Raw genomic sequence first — 19,479 nt, 5'->3', positions numbered from 1 at the left:
CCAGGAAATCATCCTGTAAAAGGTTTGGTGGGAGGTGTAGGGTGACGTTGCCCCTAGACGCTGATCTGAATTGGGGAGGGAAAGCTGATCCTAGACCTGCACCTATGGGAACACTCACCCCAGACCCTGGCTGGGATCCAAGTGTTCCAACAGCCATTGCTTCTGCTACCGAAGACAGCACATCAGTTGAACACCATCCACAGGCAGCTAAAACAAACAAGAGATCAAGTCCTTTTGCTCACCTGACTTATAATTCCTCACAATCAAATGCCGACCGTATTATCTCCCAACTCTCCTCGGTTATCGTCACAGCGGTGTATATCCCCCCGCAAGCGGATACCAATGGCCATCAAGGAACTTATCTGGAGTTTTACAAAAACTGGAAACCATATATCCTGAGGATGCATTTATTGTAGCTGGGGATTTTAACAAAGCTAATCTGAGAACAAGGCTACCTAAATTCTAATCTGCATACCAATTGCAGTACACGAGCGAGAAAAACTCGACTACTGCTACTCTAACTTCTGCAATGAACACAAGGCCCTCCCCTGCGCTCCTTTTGGCAAATCTGACCATGACTCCATCTTGTTGCTCCCCTCCTATAGGCAGAAACTAAAAACAGGTCACCCCTATTCTTAGGTCTATCCAACGCTGGTCTGACAAAATCAGATTCCACGCTTCAAGATTGTGTCGATCACGTGGACTGGGATATGTTCCGGGTAGCCTCAGACAATAACATTGACGTATACGTTGACTCGGTGAACGAGTTTATAAAGAAGTGTATGAAATGTTGTACCCACTATGACTATTAAAACCTTCCCTAACCAGAAACTGTGGATTGATGGCAGCATTTGAGCAAAACTGAAAGCACGTACCACTGCATATAATTATGGCAAGGCAACTGGAAACATGGCCGAATACAAAAAGTGTAGTTACTCCCCCCGTAAGTCAATCAAACAAGCAAAGTGTCAGTATAGAGACAAAGTGAAAGTCGCAATTCAACAGCTCAGACACGAGAGGTATGTGGCAGGGTCTACAGTCAACCACGGATTACAAATAGAAAAAAAGAAAAAGATCTCCTTCTCCGTGGCCGACGTGAGTAAAACATTTAAACGTGTTAACACTTGCAAGGCTGCCGGCCCAGACGAAATCCCTAACAGCGTCCTCAGAGCATGCGTAGACCAGCTGGCTGGTGTGTTTATTCAATCAATCCCTATCCCAGTCTGCTGTTCCCACATGCTTCAAGAGGGCCACCATTGTTCCTGTTCCCAACAACTATCGCCCTGTAGCACTCACTTCCATCATCATCATGAAGTGCTTTGAGAGACTAGTCAAGGATCATATCACCTCCACCCACTCCAATTTGCTTACCGCTATAATAGGTCCACAGACGACGCAATCACAATCACACTGCCCTAACAAATCTGGACAAGAGGAATACCTATGTAAGAATGCTGTTCATTGACTACAGCTCAGCATTCAACACCATAGTACCCTCCAAACTCGTCATTAAGCTCAAGATCCTGGGTCTCGACCCTGCCCTGTGCAACTGGATCCAGGACTTTGACAGGCCACACCCAGGTGGTGAGGGTAGGTAACAACATCTCCACTCCGCTGATCCTCAACACTGGGGCCCCACAAGGGTGCGTTCTGAGCCCTCTCCTGTACTCCCTGTTCACCCACAACTGTGTGGCCATACACTCTACAGCGGTGGGCTTGATTACCAACAACGACGAGACGGCCTACAGGAAGGAGGCGAGGGCCCTCGGTGTGTGGTGTCAGGATAAAAACCTCACAATCAACAAAACAAAAGGAGATGATTGTGGACTTCAGGAAACAGCAGAGGGATCACCCCCCTATCCACAGCGATGGAACAGTAGTGGAAAAGTTGGAATGTTTTCAGTCCCTCGGCGAACACATCAAAGACAAACTGAAATGGTCCACCCAGACAGACAGCGTGCTGAAGAAGACGCAACAGCGCCTCTTCAACCTCAGGAGGCAGAAGAAATTTGGCTTGTCACCAAAAACAAACTTTTACAGATGCACAATCGAGCGCATCCTGTCGGGCTTTATCACCGCCTGTTACGGCAACTGCTCCACCCACAACCGCAAGGCTCTCCAGAGGGTAGTGAGGTCTGCACAACGCATCACCGGGGGCAAACTACCTGCCCTCCAGGACACCTACACCACCCGATGTCACAGGAAGGCCAAAAAGATCATCAAGGATAATAGCCTCAGATATGAGGTTTACATCTAATTGTTGTAGAAGATGAATGAGTGAGTATGATACTGTTTGTAAAATTGTGTAATGTGATTTTGGACTGTTTAATGAAGGAAACTCCAATTCCCTTTTGAGTTTAACTAAATCAGAGGACCGCCCATGAGCCCAGTTATGGTCAGGCATGCTGGGACAGCCCCTTTTCTGCAATTCCGAATAAAACCCCAATTCCTCAAGTAGACCATGTTTCTCTCAATCACGGGAGGACGAAGGTTGCAGACCATTGCTGAATCTTTTAACCATACCGTGGTTAAACTCTTAGACTATTGATACCGACAGAAGAACTTTGATATTAATTACTAGTCTGCAGCTAGGAATTCGGTATCATTGAATGCGAAGAATGACAACTGCCGAAACATTCATTCTACAACAACATGAATGATTGTCGCTCTGAACTATCCCCTCTAACCACGGCAGACAGAGAGACGGACAATTCTACAAAATAAACAAACTTCTCAACAGCGATCAAGACGACACACTGAGCGTAAATATATTGATTGCAATTGTTCCCGAATGAGTGAGCGTTCATGTGTAAAGGATTAGCATTTCAATTGTTATAATTATTAAGTCGACCCCCACTTCCCTTTTGTCTAACAAGCCGCCATGCCGGTGTAGCCCACAAGGGCACATTCTCCTATAATTTCTTGTAACCACATTTACCTTGTTTTGTTATGCATTTCTGTGAATTACTTAGTAATAAATAAATTATTTAAGACAATTGATGTATGAATGACTCAGTGAAGACTGGGTTTGTGCAGATAACCAACAATTTACGATGTTTGGAATGAGACTAACGTGAGGTAAAGTATATAATTCATTAATTCGAAGACTAATTGACCAGATATTAAATATCTGAAAGGTTATATTGGGAAATTATAACTTTGTAATCAATATTTTCCTTGGTGCCCCGACTTCCTAGTTAATTACAGTTACATGATTAATCAGTTTGATCGCGTAATACTAATTAGAGAATCTTTGATAAAAAAAGTCTTCAATTTAATGATAGTAAAGACACGACACTAGCTTCTCCTGCGTTGCATATAATCAATGCGGTGCCTGTTAATTTTTCATCGAATCACAGTCTACTTCTCCAAAACGGGTGATGAGTTAACAAGCGCATTCATGAAAAAAGCACTGTCGTTGCGCCAATGTGTACCTAACAATAAACATCAATGCCTTTCTTTAAAATCATTACACAAGTACATATTTTTAAACCTGCATATTTAGTTAATATTGCCTACTAACATGAATTTCTTTGAACTAGGGAAATTGTGTCACTTCTCTTGCGTTCTGTGCAAGCAGAGTCAGGGAATATGCACCATTTCTTCCTAACAAAGACCGTAATTCATTTGCCAGAATTGTACATAATTATGACAGAGGTTGTGCAATGTAACAGCAATATTTAGACTTAGGGATGCCACCCGTTAAAGATAAAATACGGAAAAGTTCCGCATTTCACTGAACGAATAAACGTTTTGTTTTCAAAATGATAGGTCATTAATATGGTCAAATCCAGAAACTAAGGCTCATATTTCTGTGTGTTATGTTTTAATTAAGTCTATGATAGAGCAGTCTAGCAGAAGACTCGTAAGCATGTATTCAAACAGCACTTTCCTGCATTTGCCAGCAGCTATTCGCTGCGCTCCAAGCATTGAGCTGTTTATGAGTTCAAGCCTATCAACTCCCGAGATTAGGCTGGTGTAACCGATGTGAAAAGGCAAGCTAGTTAGCGGGGTGCACGCTAATAGCGTTTCAAACGACACTCGCTCTGAGACTTGAAGTGGTTGTTCCCCTTGCTCTGCAAGGGCTTTTGTGGAGCGATGGGTAACAATGCTTCGAGGGTGGCTGTTGTCGATGTGTCCCTGGTTCGAGCCCAGGTAGGGGCGAGGAGAGGGACGGAAGCTATACTGTTACACTGGCAATACTATAGTGTCTATAACAACATCCAATAGTCAAAGGTATATGGAATACACATGGAAGAGAGAAATAGTCCTATAATAACTACAATCTAAAACGTCTTACCTGGGAATATTGAAGACTCATGTTAAAATGAACCACAGCTTTCATAATGTTCTCACGTTAGCTTTTTTACATGGCACATACTGTACTTCTTTCTTCTCCAACACTTTGTTTTTGCATTATTTAAACCAAATTGAACATGTTTCATTATTTATTTGAGGCTAAATTGATTTAGATGTATTATATTAAGTTAAAATAAAAAAGTGTACATTCAGTATTGTTGTAATTGTCATTATTATAAAAAAATAATATATGATAAATAAATACATTTTTTAAAAACGGTAGATTAATCGTTATCGGCTTTTATTTGGTCCTCCAATAATCAGTATTGAAAAATCATAAATCGGTCGACCTCTATACCATCACTGCATCTTGCCTATGCCGTTCGGCCATTGCTCATCCATATATTTATATGTACATATTCTTATTCATTCCTTTACACGTGTGTATAAGGTAGTTGTTGTGAAATTGTTTGATTACTTGTTAGATATTACTGCATGGTTGGAACTAGAAGCACAAGCATTTCGCCACACTCACATTAACATCTGCTAACCATGTGTATGTGACCAATAAAATTTGATTTGTCACGTAGAGTAGGCCAGAAGGCTAAACTGAAAAACCTAACCTCTATCAAATAAAAATATGGCGGAGCCGCAAAAGTACTTCTGTGCGTGTGGGTGTTTATTTACATAGTTTATTTACATAGTGAATCCGGAAGAACAACAGTACTGCCATCCAAAGTATCCATTATGGGACAGCTAAAAACACTGCCACATCAACAGCTCAATCCAAAATGGTTCCAAAATGGTTCCCCCCTTGAACTGAAAGAGAGGCTCCTTTTGTAGGGGAAGCCACTCCCATCAGAACATACCCAGCACTAATTAATTAAGCAATTACCTTCATCAAAGCCTACATTTTCCACTCAGCTAAACATAATGAATTGCATATATTGCAAAACATTTCTCATGATACAATATACCAATAACACATTTACAAAATGTAAATGTGTGTAATGTATGTACTAAGATAGGGACGTTAACTTGTGTGTCGACCCACATTGTTAAAGTAGGTGACAACGGAGCAGGGAGGCACGATGAATGTGTGTGTGTTAGTGTACCAAACGCTGCCCGCGGCCAGTGACGGACTTCTCCGCCACAGATGTGTGTATTGTTCGATACCACTGCACTGTTGGGAGTAGGAACACAAGCATTTCACTGTAGATGTTATTATGGGTATGTGACCAATCAAATTTGATTTGAATGCAGTGCCTTAACTCCTCCTGAGTGGCTCAGCGGTCTAAGGTATGTGTTTATTTTAAATAAATTTGCAAAAATCTGTTTTCGCTTTATCATTATGGGGTATTGTGTGTAAATTGCTGAGGATTTTTTTTTTACAAGGAAACGTAGGCAAATGCTCAGGTTTCCTGCAGGGCAGTTCTCCCCACCCCAAAGGAGAGTCACTCTCCATGTATTGTTTTTAGTGCTTTATTGACAGATAGTGAACCAGAGTGGGAGATCGGAGAGAGTCAAAAGGGAGCACACAGGGACTGAACCACATGCTCCAGCGGGAGCCACATGTGCATGGAGCCAAGAGTCTTACCACTAGACCATGTGGCCCATTTGATTAGTGAGAGGTGCTGAAGCAAAAGTGTAATCCCCGTCCATCGGGTACTCTAGGCATGCTCGAGCAAACACCATTTGAAAGACTTTAAACATAGTTATTGAGTCATGGGCTTACGATATCTACTTAAACTTCTTGGTGACAGGGGGCAGTATTTTCACATCCGGATGAAATGCATGCCCAAATTCAACTGCCTGCTATTCATCCCCAGAAAATAAGATATGCATATTATTAGTAGATTTGGATAGAAAACACTGAAGTTTCTAAAAACAGTTTGAATCATGTCTGAGTACAACAGAACTTATTTAGCATGAATGGAAAAACCATTCAGATTTTTTTTTTTTTTTTAGGTCCCTCAATGGGTTTTCCTTGGGAAATCAGATTTCGAAGGAACCTTCTTGCAGTTCCTATCGCTTCCACTGGATGTCAACAATCTTTAGAAGTTGATTGAGGTTTTTCCTTTGTGTAATGAAGAATTACGGCCATCTTGAACGAGGGTAACTTGGAGGGTAACTTGAAGTGTACTGTTAGATAGAGAGAGGCGTGTGACCAGAAAGCTAGCTACAGTTTGTTTTCCTCCTGTATTGAACACAGATCATCCAGTCTTCAATTTTATTGATGATTTACGTTAAAAAAATACCTAAAGTTGTATTACAAAAGTAGTTTGAAATGTTTTGGCAAAGTTTACAGGTAACTTTTGAGATATTTTGTAGTCACGTTACGCAAGTTGGAACCGGTGTTTTTCTGGATCAAACGTGCCAAATAAATTGACATTTTAGATATATAGACGGAATTAATCGAACAAAAAAGGACCATTTGTTATGTTTTTGGGACATATTGGAGTGCCAACAAAAGAAGCTCATCAAAAGTAAGGCATGAATTATATTTTTATTTCTGCGTTTTGTGTTGCGCCTGCAGAGTTGAAATATGCTACTCTCTTTGTTTACTATGGTGCTATCCTCAGATAATAGCATTGTTTGCTTTCACCGAAAAGCCTTTTTTTAAATCTGACATGTTGGCTGGATTCACAACAACTGTAGCTTTAATTTGCTATCTTGCATGTGTGATTTCATGAAAGTTTGATTTTCATAGTAATTTATTTGAATTTGGAGCTCTGCATTTTCATTGGCTTTTGGCCAGGTGGGACGGTACCGTCCCACATATCCCAGAGCGGTTAATGAGGGTCTCTTGGTCTATTGTAAAGGTAGATTTGTTTATTTACTTTGACAAAGTATTTTGTGTAGATCGTTGACAAAATAGGACAATTAAATCCCACTTTGCAACAAAATGTGGAAAAAGTCATGGGGTGTGAATATTTTCTGAATGCACTAGGTAAATCACATTTTATATTTGTCACATGTGGAGAATACAACAGGTGTACCTTACCGTGAAATCCTTACATACAAGCCCTTAACCAACAATACAGTTAAGAAAACAGAATTATGAAAATATTTACAAATATTTTAAAAGTTACAAAAAAAAACCTGAGGTATCAGAGAGAATAGCATAAGTAGTCAAATCAAATCAAATTTTATTTGTCACATACACATGGTTAGCAGATGTTAATGCGAGTGTAGCGGAATGCTTGTGCTTCTAGTTCCGACAATGCAGTAATAACCAACAAGTAATCTAACTAACAATTCCAAAACTACTGTCTTGTACACAGTGTAAGGGGATAAAGAATATGTACATAAGGATATATGAATGAGTGATGGTACAGAGCAGCATAGGCAAGATACAGTAGATGGTATCGAGTACAGTATATACATATGAGATGAGTATGTAAACAAAGTGGCATAGTTCAAGTGGCTAGTGATACATGTATTACATAAGGATACAGTCGATGATAGAGTACAGTATATACGTATGTATATGAGATGAATAATGTAGGGTAAGTAACATTATATAAGGTAGCATTGTTTAAAGTGGCTAGTGATATATTTACATCATTTCCCATCAATTCCCATTATTAAAGTGGTTGGAGTTGAGTCAGTGTCAGTGTGTTGGCAGCAGCCACTCAATGTTAGTGGTGGCTGTTTAACAGTCTGATGGCCTTGAGATAGAAGCTGTTTTTCAGTCTCTCGGTCCCAGCTTTGATGCACCTGTACTGACCTCGCCTTCTGGATGATAGCGGGGTGAACAGGCAGTGGCTCGGGTGGTTGATGTCCTTGATGATCTTTATGGCCTTCCTGTGACATCGGGACGGGCAGGTAGTTTGCCCCCAGTGATGCGTTGTGCAGACCTCACTACCCTCTGGAGAGCCTTACGGTTGAGGGCGGAGCAGTTGCCGTACCACGCCAGGATGCTCTCGATTGTGCATCTGTAGAAGTTTGTGAGTGCTTTTGGTGACAAGCCGAATTTCTTCAGCCTCCTGAGGTTGAAGAGGCGCTGCTGCGCCTTCTTCACAATGCTGTCTGTGTGAGTGGACCAATTCAGTTTGTCTGTGATGTGTATGCCGAGGAACTCAAGACGACTAGCTTGATTAAGTCTCCGCCATGTACAGTCGTGGCCAAAAGTTTTGAGAATGACACAAATATTAATTTCCAAAGTTTGCTGCTTCAGTGTCTAGATATTTTTTGTCAGATGTTACTATGGAATACTGAAGTATAATTACAAGGATTTCATAAGTGTCCAAGGCTTTTATTGACAATTACATGAAGTTGATGCAAAGAGTCAATATTTGCAGTGTTGACCCTTCTTTATCAATACAATTCACCCTGGCATGTTGTCAAATAACTTCTGGGCCACATCCTGACTGATGGCAGCCCATTCTTGCATAATCAATGCTTGGAGTATGTCAGAATTTGTGGGTTAGTGTTTGTCCACCCGTCTCTTGAGGATTGACCACAAGTTCTCAATGGGATTAAGGTCTGGGGAGTTTCCTGGCCATGGACCCAAAATATCGATGTTTTGTTCCCCGAGCCACTTAGTTATCACCGTTGCCTTATGGCAAGGTGCTCCATCATGCTGGAAAAGGTATTGGTCATCACCAAACTGTTCCTGGATGGTTGGGAAAAGTTGCTCTTAGAGGATGTGTTGGTACCATTCTTTATTCATGGCTGTGTTCTTGGCAAAATTGTGAGTGAGCCCACTCCCTTGTCTGAGAAGCAACCCCACACATGAATGGTATCAGGTTGCTTTACTGTTGGCATGACACAGGACTGATGGTAGCGCTCACCTTGTCTTCTCCGGACAAGCTTTTTTTCCGGATGCCCCAAACAGTCGGAAAGGGGATTCACCAGAGAAATTTACTTTACCCCAATCCTCAGCAGTCCAATCCCTGTGCCTTTTGAAGAATATCAGTCTGTCCTTGATGTTTTTCCTAGAGAGAAGTGGCTTCTTTGCTGCTCTTGTCCTTGGACACCAGGCTATCCTCCAAAAGTATTCGCCTCACTGTGCGTGCAGATGCACTCACACTGGCCTGCTGCCCTTCCTGAGCAAGCTCTGTACTAGTGGTGCCCCAATCCCGCACCTGAATCAACTTTAGGAGACGGTCCTGGCGCTTGCTGGACTTTCTTGGGCGCCCTGAAGCCTTCTTCACAACAATTTAAGTTCTTGATCCGATAAATGGTTGATTTAGGTGCAATGTTACTGGTAGCAATATCCTTGCCTGTGAAGCCCTTTTTGTGCAAAGCAATGATGACGGCACGTGCTTCCTTGCAGGTAACAATGGTTGACAGAGGAAGAACAATGATCCCAAGCACCACCCTCCTTTTGAAGCTTCCAGTCTGTTATTCAAACTCAATCAGCATGACAGAGTGATCTCCAGCCTTGTCCTCGTCAACACTCACACCTGTGTTAACGAGAGAATCACTGACATGATGTCAGCTGGTCCTTTTGTGGCAGGGCTGAAATGCAGTGGAAATGTTTTTTGGGGATTCAGTTCATTTGCATGGCAAAGACAGACTTTGAAATTAATTGCAATTCATCTGATCACACTTCATAACATTCTAGAGTATATGCAAATTGACATCATACAAACTGAGGTAGCAGACTTTGTGAAAATGTATATTTGTCATTTTCAAAACTCTTCGCCATGACTGTATATCTCACTAGGTATTTAAGCCCCCATGTATCCACTAATTCCAATATATCCATGACATTCATGACATTCCTTAAGTGCCTGAGAGTGATAGTTTGTAGTGTTATTTCCTTTCCGGTCCATAGAGGTATTTAAGACTGTATTAAAATCTCCCATCATAATAATAGAGTCTAGTGTTGCTTGTAGAGTTGATTAATTCTTATATATTTTCAAAGAAGCTTGGATCATCATTATTATTTGGACCGTATAGGTTAATAAGCCATATGTTTATTGTCCAATAACATATTTAAAATAATCCATCTACCTTGTTTTGTTTGGATAATTTGTACATTTGGATCAAAATTACTGTTAATTAAAACCATCACCCCTTTTGAAATACTTTGCCCATGGGAGAAATATTTCACCCCCCAGTCCTTTTTCCACAAAACATAATCTAAAATGATTGAATGGGTTTCCTGTAAACGATATTATATTTATTATCTTTTAGCCAGGTAAATACTGATGGTCTTTTCTTATTATCTGCTAAGCCATTACAATTGTAACTAGCTATACTTATTTCACCACTTACCATGAGACAACTTTCAATTATATTTATCAAAATATGTTTAATAAACATACCATTAAAAAATAACAACGATTGAGTGTCTATATAGCTGTACCATGATATTTGCATTGCTACTAAGTAAACCTCCAATTGGTCCCCACTATTCCACCCGCTAAAAGCCCTCATCCCGAGTTGGGTTGTCATCCCAATGCCCGGCAGACCACCCCCGACCCCCCGTATCCCTGAAAAAACTGGGATCCATCCTTCGAAAAGAGCACACAGTGCCATTTACAGAACAGAAGTAGATCAACGGCCAAATGCATTTCCATCGCCCTCACCTCGATTTGCGTTATATATAGCAATCAAAAAAACTTTTTTAAAAACTGTTAATTTTCCATAATTAGATATTAATATTTGTAGTAATGTAGGCATATTTTGCAAAGGATTTTCTCACCAGTCTCGCCATTACCAAAATTACATTGCAAGCAATTATTACAGTGCATTGCGAAAGTATTCGGCTCCCTTGAACTTTGCAACCTTTTGCCACATTTCAGGCTTCAAACATAAAGATATAAAACTGTATTTTTTTGTGAAGAATCAACAACAAGTGGGACACAATTATGAAGTGGAACGACATTTATTGGATATTTCAAACTTTTTTAACAAATCAAAAACTCAAAAATTGGGCGTGCAAAATTATTCAGCCCCTTTACTTTCAGTGCAGCAAACTCTCTCCAGAAGTTCAGTGAGGATCTCTGAATGATCCAATGTTGACCTAAATGACTAATGATGATAAATACAATCCACCTGTGTGTAATCAAGTCTCCGTATAAATACACCTGCACTGTGATAGTCTCAGAGGTCCGTTAATAGTGCAGAGAGCATCATGAAGAACAAGGAACACACCAGGCAGGTCCGAGATACTGTTGTGAAGAAGTTTAAAGCCGGATTTGGATACAAAAAGATTTCCCAAGCTTTAAACATCCCAAGGAGCACTGTGCAAGCGATAATATTGAAATGGAAGGAGTATCAGACCACTGCAAATCTACCAAGACCTGGCCGTCCCTCTAAACTTTCAGCTCATACAAGGAGACGACTGATCAGAGATGCAGCCAAGAGGCCCATGATCACTCTGGATGAACTGCAGAGATCTACAGCTGAGGTAGGAGACTCTGTCCATAGGACAACAATCAGTCGTATATTGCACAAATCTGGCCTTTATGGAAGAGTGGCAAGAAGAAAGCCATTTCTTAAAGATATCCATAAAAAGTGTTGTTTAAAGTTTGCCACAAGCCACCTGGGAGACACACCAAACATGTGGAAGAAGGTGCTCTGGTCAGATGAAACCAAAATTGAACTTTTTGGCAACAATGCAAGACGTTATGTTTGGCGTAAAAGCAACACAGCTCATCACCCTGAACACACCATCCCCACTGTCAAACATGGGTGGTGGCAGCATCATGGTTTGGGCCTGCTTTTCTTCAGCAGGGACAGGGAAGATGGTTAAAATTGACAGGAAGATGGATGGAGCCAAATACAGGACCATTCTGGAAGAAAACCTGATGGAGTCTGCAAAAGACCTGAGACTGGGACGGAGATTTGTCTTCCAACAAGACAATGATCCAAAACATAAAGCTAAATCTACAATGGAATGGTTCAAAAATAAACATATCCAGGTGTTAGAATGGCCAAGTCAAAGTCCAGACCTGAATCCAATCGAGAATCTGTGGAAAGAACTGAAAACTGCTGTTCACAAATGCTCTCCATCCAACATCACTGAGCTCGAGCTGTTTTGCAAGGAGGAATGGGAAAAAATGTCAGTCTCTCGATGTGCAAAACTGATAGAGACACACCCCAAGCGACTTACAGCTGTAATCGCAGCACAAGGTGGCGCTACAAAGTATTAACTTAAGGGGGCTGAATAATTTTGCACGCCCAATTTTTCAGTTTTTGATTTGTTAAAAAAGTTTGAAATATCCAATAAATGTCGTTCCACTTCATGATTGTGTCCCACTTGTTGTTGATTCTTCACAAAAAAAATACAGTTGTATATCTTTATGTTTGAAGCCTGAAATGTGGCAAAAGGTCGCAAAGTTCAAGGGGGCCAAATACTTTCGCAATACACTGTATATTAGCAAACAATTGTGAATCATCCTATATTGTCCCTAACATATTTTACTCCTTCGCAACAGTTGTGGGATACGCACATACACACACTCAACCCTTTCCACCACACAACTATAGGCTCGCATTCTCAACAGTTGCACCAGCTCAGAGCCCAACTCAAGAAAGGTCTTGATTTATGAATGCATATATGCAGCTGTATGAGAAGGCTGGCAAGACCATGCAATTAAAAAAAACATTTTTTTTAAAGGCCAGAAACGGGGAGATTTGATTAACTATTGTTACGTCCTAGATGGAGGTCAAATGTACCCGTTTTCCCTGAAACACCAACAACATGGTCCCCCGTATTGACCATATTCCCAAGCATCTCCATGCAGTCAGACTTTTGATTTTGTGCCACCAGGGCCAAATTAATATACCCCCTCTCTGAATGCCCGAATGTAACCCCCTAGGCTCTAACAGTTTGTGGGCACTGCTTGTCGCCATTATAGTGCAATTCATGTATTGTTTAGTGTTGTGGCTTTGCTGGCATGCATCTTTTTTTTTGTGTTGCCCCACCAAGATTTACATGCTAAAATTGCCACTGGTTGTCGATCATTGCTAAACAACCAATTTCAGGTCTTGCCATAGATCAACGCGGACACTCAAGAACATTCAGTCTTCTTGGTAAGCAACTCCAGTGTAGATTTGGCCTTGTGTTTTAGGTTATTGTCATGCTGAAATGTGAATTAATCTCCCAGTGTCTGGTGGAAACCAGGTTTTCCTCTAGGATTTTGCCTGTGCTTAGCTCCATTCCATTTATTTTCTTTATCCTGAAAAACTCATAAAAAACTATATATCCTTAACAATTACAAGCATACTCATGATGCAGCCACCACTATGTTTGAAAACATGGAGTGGTACTCAGTAATATGTTGTATTCAATTTGCCCCAAACATAACACTTTGTATTCAGGACAAAAAGTTAATGGCTTTGTAAAAAAAAAACGTTCAGTATTACTGCAAACAGGATGCATGTTTTGGAATGTGTTTATTCTGTACAGGTTTCCTTCTTTCCACTCTGTCAATTAGGTTAGTATTGTGGGGTAACTATAATGTTGTTGATCCATCCTCGATTTTCTCCCATCACAGCCTTCAAAAACTCTTACTGTTTTAAAGTCACCATTGGGCTCAGTGAAATCCCTGACCGGTTTCATTCCTCTACGGCAACTGAGTTAGGAAGGACGCCTGTATCTTTGTAGTGACCAGGTGTATTGATACACCATCCAAAGTATAATTAACTTCACCACGCTCAAACGGATATTCAATGTCTGCTTTAAAAAATGTTTGCCCATGTACACCAATAGGTTCCCTTCTTTACGAGGCATTGGAAAACCTCCCTGGTCCTGGTGGTTGAATCTATTTGAGATTCACTGCTCGATTGAAGGACCTTACACACAACACACAACACACACACACACAAATTAGTAGATGATTTGGTTATTTCAGCCACACCCATTGCCAAGAGGGGTATAAAATTGAGCACACAGCCATGCAATCTCCTTAGAACACTGGCAGTAGAATGGCCTAGCTGAACAGCTAAGTGACTTTCAATGTGACACTGTTATAGGAAGACACCTTTCCAGCAAGTAAGTTCATCAAATTTATGCCCTGCTGGAGCTGTCCCGGTCAACTGTGAGTGCCGTTATTGTGAAGTGGAAACGTCTAGGAGCAACAGCGGCTCAGTCGGAAAGTGGTAGGCCACACAAGCTCGTCTGTCCTTGGTTGTAACACTCATTGCAGAGTTCCAAACGGCCTCTGGAAGCAATGTCAATACAAGAACTGTTGGCCGGGAGCTTCATGAAATTAGTTTCCATGGCCGAGCAGTCGCGTACAAGCCTAAGATCACAATGTGCAATGACAAGCATCGGCTGGATTGCTGTAAATGCTCGCCGGCATTGGACTCTGGAGCAATGGAAACATGTTCTCTGGAGTGATGAATCACGCTTTCACCATCTGGCAGTCCGACGGGCAAATCTGGGTTTGGAGGATACCAGGAGAACGCTACCTGCCCGAATGAATACTGCCAACTGTAAAGTTTGGTGGATGAGGAATAATGGTCTAGGGGTGTTTTTCATGGTTCGGGCTAGGCCCCTTAGATCCAGTGAAGTGAAATCTTAATGCTACAGTATAGAAATACATTAGACAATTCTGTGCTTCCAACTTTGTGGCAACAGTTTGGGGAAGGCCCTTTCCTTTTTCAGCATGACAATGCCCCTGTGCACAAAGTGAGGTCCATACATAATTGGTTTATTGAGGTCGATGTAGAAGAACTTAACTGGCCTGCACAGAGCACTGACCTCAACCTCATCTAACACTTTGGAATGAATTGGAACCCAACATCAGTGCCTGACCTCACTAATGCTTGTGGTTGTATGGAATCAAGTCCTCGCAGCAATGTTTCAACATCTAGTGGAAAGCCTTCCCAGAAGAGTGGAGGCTGTTATAGCAGTAAATTAATGCCCATAATTTTGGAATGAGATGCTCAACAAGCAGGTGTCCACATTCTTTTGGTCATGTAGTGTGATTGTATGTTTGGGCTAGTCATTAAAAAATATGTTAAACACTATTGTTGCACACGGAGGGAGTCCATTCAACTTATGTTGTTGAAATGAGTTGAATACCTGAAAAGACATTTCAGCTTTTCAGTCTTAATTCATGTCAAAATTACATAGTAAAAACAATTCCCCTTTGACATTATGGTGTTTTGTGTGTAGGCCAGTGACAAACAAATCGCAATTTAATCCATTTTAAATGATGTCTGTAAAACAACCAAATGTGGAAAGTCAAGGGGTGTGAATACTTTCTAAAGGAACTTTATAAGTGAGTAGAAAATATATATGTTTCTGAACACTTCTAAAATAACCCTGATAATGCGATAAAAAACAAAAACATGAATGAATCATGAATAATGAGTGAGAAAAAAACTAACTTGATATCCCGGCCATTACCTGTAATCCAGCCAGGGTTACTCACAAGCAATTGAGATGGTCAAATGTATAGCCTACTTTTACTTAAGTGGTCTCAGCTCTGATTTAATGTTCAACCAGTGTACCGGAACACTTGGAGAACGAACAGATAAGCAAGAGTATGTTGTCCCCATATACATATGGGTCTATTGTTTGTCTATTAAACCTTTAAATATAGAAATCATTCGCCTCATCTTTGGGTTCAGCATTTTACACACCTTGAGCAAATCAATTATTCACGACAGTGTGTGTGCGCGCATGTGTGTGTGCCTGTATGAAGTTATGGGTGGGTGTGTGTTTGTGAAGCTAGACGCTAATCTTGGGTCAGTTTTGCATTTTCCCAGCTAATGAATACGGTTAGGATTGCAGGAGGGGAAGCTACTCCTAGATTTGTACCTAGGGGAAACTTCAGCCCGGAGCCATACGTGCACACACACACCTGTACGAGGTGATCCTCCGCAGCTTGGCGACTGGCACGTCGTAGCCACACTCCTCCAGCACCTCCTGCCTGGCAATCTCCTCCAGCAACAGGTCGGCCTTGTCCACCAGGCCTGCACACAGCTCGTAGGTCATACCCGCCGAGCCCGGGGGCTGGTGGGTCTTGACGCCCCCAGCCGTAGCAACAGCCTCCTCCTGGGGAGTCTCGCCGATGGGAGTCTCCGGGATAGCAGTGGCTGCAGCCGCAGCCCCTTCCTCCTCCCCCGCCGCTGCCTGCACGGCTGGCTCCTTGGTCCTCTCCCACTCACACATGTACACGGCTGCAGGATGCGACAGGGTGGAGGGAGAGTGAATGGGGAAGAGCGAGATCGCAACATGTGTTACACTATAGTGACCTGGGGACCCAGATAACTTTTTCTCGTTGATGTATCATTCCTTTCAATTCTCAACAATAGGGATTACGCAGTTCAAATCAAAGTCTGTTTTTATTCTTCAAATAGGCCACAATTGAAATTATATAATAAGTGTCTGACAAACTCTGTATAGTAAAGTCGTACCCTTATAAAAAAAATCATTACACGCATACCTCTACACACCCATGAACTTGTAAAAACGTTGCTGGTGGAAGTCAACACCGTAATAAGAGACTGGTTAAAAAAATAAAAAATATCATTTTATTTTTTTGATTTTTTTTTAATAAAAACACAATTGAGGACACAGATACACTTCCCTCCGTATGCATTGACATTGAAGCTAAAATTCTATACTCCAGCACTTGGATTTGAGATCAAATGTTTCAGAATGTCACCTTTCATTTGAGGGTATTTTCATTCATGTTTTACTGCTCCGAAATTAAAGCACTTTATATATCTAGTCCCCCATTTGAAGACGTCACTATTTGGACAAAAATCACTTAGTGTATTAAAGTAGTCCAGAGTTGAGTATTTGGTCCCATATTCCTAACACGCAATGACTACATCAAGCTTGTGACTATACGCACTTGCTGGATGTATTTGCAGCTTGTTTTGGTTGGGTTTCAGGTTACGCCCAATAGTAACTGAACGGTTAAAAATGACTGGAGTAACTTTCTGTATAAGTTAGTAGATAGGATGTTTCTGAACACCAGTCTAAAATAACCCTGAATGCGATAAAAATCATGAATAATGAGTGAGAAAGTTGAGGCTACAACAAAACATAATAAACCTCTGACACATTATCAATAGCAGAGGAGATGAGCATTTTATTTTAGGGGGGGGGTATGATCTTGGTCCTTCTAACTTTCTCAGTTATCATTCACAATTCATTCATGATTATCCATAATCACTGTTGCATCCACATTAATGTAGACATGTTCAGAAACATCTTCTATTCTTACTTACAATAAAAGTGACTCCAAAATTACAATACATCGTTCACCGTTCACTTCCTATTGGGCTAAATATAATACAAAACACAACAACAAAAAAAACTAAATGCATCCAACAAGTTTGTGAAGTCACAAGCTTGATGTAGCCATGGAATATAGTAGCTAAGATGGTGCGCACGGCTGGCCCTTAAAAGTACATGGAGAGCTAACATTAATGATATGCAAGTCAATCTCTCATGGCTCAAAGTGGAAGAGAGACTGACGTCAAGTGTTGACAAGCTGAATGTACCAAGCTGTCTGTTTAAACTACTAGCACACAGCTTGAACACCCATGCATACCCAACATCACATGCCACCAGAGGTCTCTTCACAATCCCCAAATCCTGAACAGACTATGGGAGGCGCACAGTACTACATAGAGCCATGACTACATGGAACTCTCTACCATATTAAGTAACTGATGCAAGCAGTAGAATCAGATTTTTAAAGCAGGTAAAAATACACCTTATGGAACAGCGGGACTGTGAAGCAACAAACATAGGCACAGACACATGCATACACACACATGATAACATAAACACTATACACTAGATTTTGTTGTAGATTTGTGGTAGTAGAGTAAGGGCCTGAGGGCACACACTTAAAGGATTGTGAAATCTGTTGTGAATGTATAGTAATGTTTTTAAAATTGTCTAACTGCCTTAATTTTGCTGGACCCCAGGAAGAATAGCTGCTGCTTTGGCAGATACAAAATTGACCCGAACCCTGGTGAACACCACAGGGGTAAAGGTGGCTGGAGGCCGGGAGGAGAGAGCATGTGCCAGACAGATTCCAGGCCACGTGTTAGGGGTGATATTGCTCCACTTTACAGGCTCAAGTGGCAGTTCAGCAAAATCCTATACACAGGTGCTGGCTAAGAAACTTGCAATGTGACAAGAGCGGCATTTCCTGACAGGGATGAAGAAAGGTTGTGGTGGGTTCGATTCTGACCCACGCCCTTCTAACACACTTTCTCCACCTTACTTTAATTTCCTGTCCCTCTTCATTGTCTAATAACTATGAAAAATATGAAAAGGAATGTGAATTCCCAGTCCTTAGAAAAAAGGTTGTTCTTACGGAGGAAACATGATTTGATTGGTCGAGGAGAAATGGGGAGTAGGGAGTTTTACCTGGGCGGAACTGCTTGACCAAGATGAAGCAGTGTGAGGTGGTGTTGAAGATCAGCACCGAAACACTGGAAATAAAAGGGGGAGTAGAGAAAAACAATTAATTCAGTTTGTTTCATTCAGAATTTCAGTGGACAAGCAACAGTGAAGTAATAATACTGTTCATAAACTAAATTAACTATATTACATGACATCACGCACAGTGCACCAATTTCCTGCTTGCAGAAATCCACTACAAAATACATGACTGCCATCATTCCTTCTTCCTAATGTAGCTACAGAAGGTCACAAACTTGAAAATATGCTAAATTGAATTACATTGTTCAAGTTTAAGCAGGAAGTCGCCCTGTTGTGTTGATGAGAGTTGAGCGTTTACCCCACAAAATGAGATAGTGATTTCATACCAAAATCAGAATACAAACACAAGCCATACATTTTGGCAGTGTAATATGTCCATGGATATCCCTAATTTCTAAACAAAAATATAAAACACATCATGTAAAGTATTGGACCCATTTTCTTTTTATAAAACATCCTAGATATGTTTCATATGCACAGAAAGCCTATTTCTCTCATATTTTGTGCTCAAATTTGTTACCATCCCTGTTAGTGAGCATTTCTCCTTTGCCAAGATAATCCATCCACCCGACAGGTGTGAAATATCAAGAAGCTGATTTTAACAGCATTACAGGTGAACTTTGTTATTGGGACAATAAAAAGGCCACTAAAATATGCAGTTGTCACAACACAATGACACAGATGTCAAGTTAAGGGATCGTACAATTGGCATGCGGACTGCAGAAATGTCCAGAGCTGTTGCATGTTCATTTCTCTACCATAGCCGCATCCAACGTTGTTTTATAGAATTTGGCAGT

General features: G+C 41.1%; 1 protein-coding gene across 1 annotated transcript in view; it reads right to left on the bottom strand.

The window, feature by feature from the left end:
* LOC110521980 (uridine diphosphate glucose pyrophosphatase NUDT14) overlaps positions 1-19,479 on the bottom strand; it is a 44,355-nt gene that overhangs the window by 8,643 nt on the left and 16,233 nt on the right. The window contains exons 3-4 of the mRNA XM_021600004.3: positions 18,608-18,672; positions 16,074-16,392 (exon numbers count right to left, since the gene is read on the bottom strand). Of these exons, the coding sequence (XP_021455679.3) occupies positions 16,074-16,392; positions 18,608-18,672 (384 nt within the window). The remainder of the gene's footprint in view (positions 1-16,073; positions 16,393-18,607; positions 18,673-19,479) is intronic.

Source organism: Oncorhynchus mykiss, chromosome 4 (genome assembly GCF_057628025.1).
Source record: "Oncorhynchus mykiss isolate SJ-2025 chromosome 4, ASM5762802v1, whole genome shotgun sequence".
In the NCBI taxonomy this organism is placed as follows: domain Eukaryota; kingdom Metazoa; phylum Chordata; class Actinopteri; order Salmoniformes; family Salmonidae; genus Oncorhynchus; species Oncorhynchus mykiss.
The sequence above is the reverse complement of the archived record's forward strand: the minus strand, read 5'-3'. Positions and strand labels throughout refer to the sequence as shown.